Raw genomic sequence first — 6,726 nt, 5'->3', positions numbered from 1 at the left:
AAAAAAAAAAAAAAAAGTCCTAGTGTGTCACTCCTGTGATCTTAGAGCAGATTTTAACAATGCTGTTTAGACTCTGTCTTTCAGTGTGAGGCTATGAAACCAGCAGATAAATGAAAAACACAGGACTGATCAAAAAAAGGCAGAGGATGAGAAGGTGAATGCTCTGTTGCCTTCGCTTCACAGTATCTGCATCAAATTTAAGACGTTTATCAAAAAAAGGAACCTAAATATTTAAGAGATCACCCTTTTCACAGTTTCAATGTGAATAATGCTTCTTTGGCTGTGTCNAAAAAAAAAAAAAAAGTCCTAGTGTGTCACTCCTGTGATCTTAGAGCAGATTTTAACAATGCTGTTTAGACTCTGTCTTTCAGTGTGAGGCTATGAAACCAGCAGATAAATGAAAAACACAGGACTGATCAAAAAAAGGCAGAGGATGAGAAGGTGAATGCTCTGTTGCCTTCGCTTCACAGTATCTGCATCAAATTTAAGACGTTTATCAAAAAAAGGAACCTAAATATTTAAGAGATCACCCTTTTCACAGTTTCAATGTGAATAATGCTTTCTTTGGCTGTGTCTCTGTTACGTCTAAAGATTTAGATACATTTAAGTCCAAGAAAGTATTATCACACCAAGAAATAAAATCCAAAAGAGCATTCCCATGGTCTGATTCTGATCCCTGGACAAGAGACAGCAATGCGGTATCTATCAGCTGCCCTGCTGGGTGCTCCTGCATTCATTATAAAAAGTAATGGTGAAAGAACACATCCCTGTGGTGAGCCGTTGGATAAAACTAGAGTCTGAGGGTCAGCCATCTACAGAAACCCTCTGCTCTCTGGTAATTAAGAAGGCCAATATCTATAATACAAGCCAGTGGGGCAGATTAAACACTCAACACTAACTGTACTATCAGCAAGCAATATTGTTGATGAAAAAAGACAAGATGAAATATGCAACATACCTGCAGCACACAATAACAACAGTCAGACGGACTCCAAGTAACTTCCTTACATGAAGGTTCAGTTCTGGAGAAAGACAGTTGATTGTTGAGTCTTATTTCCAGGAGTTCCAGTAGACTTCCAGTAGTTTTAAAGACAGTTTTGGGTCCCAGTCCAGTTGTTGAATTATGTTCGCTCAAAATAAAAATGCAAATCAGAACATGTTCCCTGTCTGCATGTATTCCTGTAATTGATACCATCAAACAATGAGACGAGACACTTTCTGCAAAGCTGCATTCTTAATGATTCAACTTGTGTGTCTCATCAGATAATGACAAGATAAATCTTATCTGAAATAAGTTTGACGAAAATGACAAAATTATTGGTTTTGACTCAACTAGATTGACTGAAATGTCCAAGATAATCTAATGACAAAAAAAAAGATTACAGGTCACAGGTTACACTGACGACAACTAAAATAGCTTTGGTTTTATTTGACGAAAGTACGACGAAAATACCCAGACTTTTAGTCAACTAAAATTATAGCAGCCTGTGCTACTCAGATCAGCATTGTTTTCTTAGATGAAACTTGATTCTACTCAGTTCCCATATGTGACAGCAGCACCCTCTCCATTACTTCCTCCCACAGTAGCCATGGATACCATTTCATTTTAGCATGACAAGACACCCCACATTCCTTGTTTCAGCTCTGCTCTCTGGGTCCCAGCTGAGTACGTGTGCAGCTGCACATCTTGTCGTCTTCCTCTATAATTTAGTAAGAATTAGGCGTCAATCTCATCACTCTGTACCAGGGAATTAAGTGTTTGTGAGCATTATCCAGGATGTGCAGTGAAAATACACACACCAGTGATTACTATTAATATGTGAAGTTGTGATATTCCCCAGCACTTAAGGATCCAACACAGATAACATGACCTAATGTTGCCTCATGGTTTATGTATGCCTGTCTGTGCTGCAGGGCCCACGAACAGGACCTTTCAAAGAGACATGAGAGGGATCTGGGGGAGATAAGTATAGTCCATCACAGAGAAACACAAATCATGCTGGCTGACTTCAACAAGGCCCAGGAGGTCCTCAAAGACAAGATCACTGCGCTACAAATACTGTAAGTTGCAGAAATGTGTGATGAAAGTCTGTTGTGTTGCTGCTTTGGGCTGCCACTGTTTAACAGTGTTAACAGAGACTCACAGTTGTCTCTTTTGTCAAAGTCATTGCTTTCAAATGTCTGTTTCTTTCTCTATTTTTTAAAAATAATTTTACATGTAATATGTTATTGCTATTACAGTTTTTAAAAAAAAATGTCTGTCGTGTCTGTGTGTCCAGGTTGGAGGGGACAGAGGAGAAGTTAAGAAACAGAGAAAGCCGGCCAGAGGACCTGCACGTCATAGCAGAGCTCAGAGAGATGGTCACCGAGAGAGAAGCTCTGGTGAAAAAGCTTGTGGTGAGTAGACTGGGTGGTCTCTGATGTACTTAAAGTCATTTCCGAAAACACTCAAATCAGGTAAATGTTTTTAAACTGCAGTCACAGATATCGCTGGCCGACATCACAGCTGTTGCTGGATTTTATCATCCGGAGCAGACAAAGTAATTCCGGTAAATGTGCACTGCAGTATCAGTGTCATCAAAGATGTTTTTGCGGGGAAACACTCACCACTCTGTAAAGATAGAGGAAACCCTCCGCTGTGTACAGAGTGAATAATGTCTCCAGTTGACTGCAGGATTTCACCACAATATGGCAGAATGTTTAAGTTTAAAAGTTCATTTTTTAACTTGGGAAAAGCAGTTTGACAGATTCCTCCACATCTCATTGTTTTTATAAGCAGAGGCAGTGTGCACAGTGAATGAAGCAACTGAGCAAACTGCATCTCAGGGTCTGTATCAGTCTGTGTGTAAATGATGAAGACAGTGAGATCCAGTTAAAAGGGTTAAAACCATTTTGTAAAACGATGACTAAATACACTGTTCCAGTCTCAGTTTTCATGCACAAAACTGTCAAGTTTTTCCCAGGTATTTGTTTAAGTTAAAAGCCTTGTTCCAATGCTCGCCCTTACACCTTATTCCAGTTGAAAACATTTACTGATATACATCATATAATTTGTTGGGTAACACTTTACTTGAAGGTATCTACGTAAGGGTGACATAACACTGTCATAACTATGACATGACATAGTCATGAACTTGTCATTAACATTATGTACATGTCATAAATGTTTATGACTGCTGTCATAAATTGTCATGCGGTTTATGTAATGACAGGTTGACATTGTTTGGGTTGTCTTGATTATGACAACTTGACATTAATCAAAGTGACATTACCAGAAGATGTCTTTGTGGGTTGACAACCCAAACAAAACCGAATGACACTTAATGACAGCAGTCATAAACGTTTATGACATGTACATAATGTTCATGACAAGTTCATGACAGTGTCATGTCATAGTTATGACAGTGTTATGTCACCCTAATGTAGATACCTTCAAGTAAAGTGTTATCATTTGTTGAGAACAAAATGCCGAAACAACTGTCATTAGAAACCAAAATCATCAACCCACAGAGGGCTGGATTCAAAATCACACCAAAAATCAAGAAAAAAAATTTAATTGAATTTTATCACGGCAACTCATAATGTGGCTCAGTAGTGTATATGGACCCCACGTGCCTCTATGCACTACTGACAACGTCTGGGCATGCTCCTGATGAGTCAGCGGATGGTATCTCGAGGGATCTCCTCCCAGACCTGGATCAGGGCATCAGTGAGCTCCTGGACAGTCTGTGGTGGTACTTGGTGGCGTCGGATGCACCGATACATAACGTCCCATAGGTGCTCAGTTGGATTGAGGTCAGGGGAACGAGAGGGCCAGTCAATGACATCAATGCCTTTGTCATCCAGGAACTGCCTACACACTATGGCCACATGGGGCCAGGCATTGTCCTGCACCAGGAGGAACCCAGGGTCCACTGCACCAGGAGGAACCCAGGGCCCGCTGCACCAGGAGGAACCCAGGGCCCACTGCACCAGCGTAAGGTCTGACAATCGCTCTGTGGATTTCATCCCGGTATCTAACAGCAGTCAAGGTACCACTGGCTATGACATGGAGGTCTGTGAGACCCTCCCAGGATATGCCTCCCCAGACCATCACTGGTCCACAGCCAAACCGGTCATGCTGGATGATGTCACAGGCAGCATAACGTTCTCCAGACTCTTTCACACCTGTCACATGTGCTCAGTGTGAACCTGCTCTCATCTGTGTACCTGCCAGTTCTGGTGTTCTCTGGCAAATGCCAATGAAGCTGCATGGTGCTGTGCTGTGAGCACAGGTCCCGCTAGAGGACGTCGGGCCCTCATGTCACCCTCATGGAGTCTGTTTCTGACAGTTTGGTCAGAAACATGCACACCAGTAGCCTGCTGGAGCTCATTTTGTAGGGCTCTGGCAGTGCTCCTCCTGTTCCTCCTCACAAAAAGGAGCAGATACCGGTCCTGCTGCTGGGTTGATGCCCTTCTACGGCCCTGTCCAGCTCTCCTGGTGTAACAGCTGGTCTCCTGGTGTCTCCTCCATGCTCTTGAGCCTGTGCAGGGGGACACAGCAAACCTTCTTGCGACCACACGTATGGATGTGCCATCCTGGAGGAGCTGGACTACCTGTGCAGCCTGATTGGGCTGCAGGTACCGCCTCATGCTACCAGTAGTGACAAGGACACTAGCAGAACACAAAACTAGAGAAGAATCAGTCAGGAAGGATAAGGAGAGAGTCTGTCTGTGGCCACCACATGTAAACCCATTCCCTTTTTGGGGATTGTCTTGCTTTTGCTATTGTTTTCATTGAGAGACCCCAAGCAGCAGAAATAACATGTGACGTGTGTAAGAGCTGTCTGCCTGTCTTTTTGTGCTCCCTCCTCCCCTTCAACGCTTCAGACTTTGCTCAAGGAAATAACCCACAGTGCCTCACATCACAACAGTGATGACGAGGAAAAGAAAACATGTAATTAGGTTTTCTTTTTACAACATAATGACTGTAAACATTGAGAGTAGTGGGTTGTGCTGCCGGAGTGGTTTGATAAGTTCCGATGGACATTTTGATACTTTCTTCCACTGCGGAAAATATTTGGCCACATTTTAAGTGTACAGAAGATGAGAGTTTGATTCTTGAAAGACTTGGGTGGATTATCACGTTAACACGTCATCTTGTTTTATAGGACGACAAGAAGTTCTACCAGCTGGAGTTGGTCAACAGGGAGACGGGGTTCAACAAGGTCTTCAATTCCAGTGCCAATGTTGGAGTAATCAACCCTCTTATCAAGGTGAGTGCTCTCATACGCCCTTGTCAGTGTGAGTGGCATGGCTGTAGAGGAGCGCGTGGGTGCTTATGACATCATCAGCCCCTTTGAGCTGAGTGGCCTTCATGCAGCAACCTCTCAGACAGGTGAAATGACAAAATGTGTGGGAGGACTGTGTTCTCAGTGTCATAAATACTACTGCGTGTGACCACTGGTTTGTAACGTTTTTATTTTGAATGCTCCTCATTGCTCTACCTTAAACACCACACTTGTGTTTCACGATGCATGCACTAGATTTTTTTAGATTATTTTATCAGAATTTGACATTAATAAAAATAGTACATGCACACAGACAGCTGCTGCATGCAGTTTGGCTGGTATCCACCTTTGTTTACAGTTGCCAAATCAGGTTATTGATCATTATTGAAGGTAATAAAGGTCGCTGTCATGATTGTATATTTGTCTGTATTATATTGGAATTGATCCGCAGCAAAGCTACAACCATGCAGTGACGGACAAGGACAGCTGCTGTGCTCACACACTGTGAGAAGAGAGGAATATTTGTAATCCTCGTGCTTGATTTTTATTCTGTGTTTTCTGGTACGTTTAATTATTTTCACTCTATGTAATCTTACCTTGCACTGATCTTTTTGTTTGAGCACTGCGAGCCCCCAAAGCACCAAAATCGTCCCATTCTTCCTGAAAACCTGCTGCTCGTGTGAACATTACACGCCGCCTCGCATCACGTTTGTCATGAAAGACTGATCTCTGCACACAAAGCTGCTCATCATCCTTCTTACGTGCACACAGCTGTCATACCTGCTGTTTGATCTCGGGAGTCATTCAGAAACAATAATGCTTGATTTCAGCATCATAACATCACTCTTCTCCTTCCTCGCTTTCCTCCTCCTCCTCCTCACGCTGCTCACTGTGGGGAGATAACACACGCATCCCTGGTTCCCTCATTTACACTTCTAAGCCCCCATGTGCAGGATCATCTCTGAGTTTGGCAACTCCTAGCAGTAGTATTAAGAAAGTGTCTGTGGTCGGCAGCGACACACCTCCCTTTGCCAGCAGAGCCTCTTTTTTAAGCCCATTTATGGTGACAGGTTTTTTACCATTTTGAATTTATTGCAAGATACTTTTAATGTTCTATCATTGCAAAACTGCTGTTTGTTTTCTGTGATATATTGAAGTTCATATCACGTTGTGTAACTGACCTCATGATGATCCCGAACAGCAATTGTCCAGTTATAGTTTAGCGACTGTTACTGGGCACGTCAGGTCTGTCAAACAGATGGATGAAAGTTTGATAGTTGCCAGTTATAGTTTGACTCTGCTGTCCATTTGTCAAAGTGACCTTTTATGCCAGGGAAACATAATCTGTGGCCATAGATGTGCAGTTTGCGCTCCTGCTTGCTGCACACAAAGGGAAGCCGTGCAGCAGTCTAACAGCACCATAATTACATTTAATCATTAAAGTAAGCCGAGTTCA

At 42.7% G+C, this 6,726-nt stretch overlaps 1 protein-coding gene across 4 annotated transcripts in view; it reads left to right on the top strand.

Moving 5' to 3' along the window:
* LOC126402020 (protein FAM184A-like) overlaps positions 1 to 6,726 on the top strand; it is a 71,146-nt gene that overhangs the window by 53,878 nt on the left and 10,542 nt on the right. For 2 of the 4 annotated variants that reach the window (XM_050063663.1, XM_050063664.1), the window contains exons 20-22: positions 1,915 to 2,061; positions 2,280 to 2,397; positions 5,151 to 5,255. In XM_050063663.1, coding sequence (XP_049919620.1) covers positions 1,915 to 2,061; positions 2,280 to 2,397; positions 5,151 to 5,255 — 370 coding nt within the window. Of the gene's footprint in view, positions 1 to 1,914; positions 2,062 to 2,279; positions 2,398 to 3,846; positions 3,982 to 5,150; positions 5,256 to 6,726 lie in introns of all 4 variants that reach the window. The other 2 variants (XM_050063661.1, XM_050063662.1) reach the window with 2 other exon arrangements.

The sequence above is a fragment of the Epinephelus moara genome, chromosome 15, assembly GCF_006386435.1.
Source record: "Epinephelus moara isolate mb chromosome 15, YSFRI_EMoa_1.0, whole genome shotgun sequence".
NCBI classification, from domain to species: Eukaryota; Metazoa; Chordata; class Actinopteri; order Perciformes; family Serranidae; genus Epinephelus; species Epinephelus moara.
The sequence above is the reverse complement of the archived record's forward strand: the minus strand, read 5'-3'. Positions and strand labels throughout refer to the sequence as shown.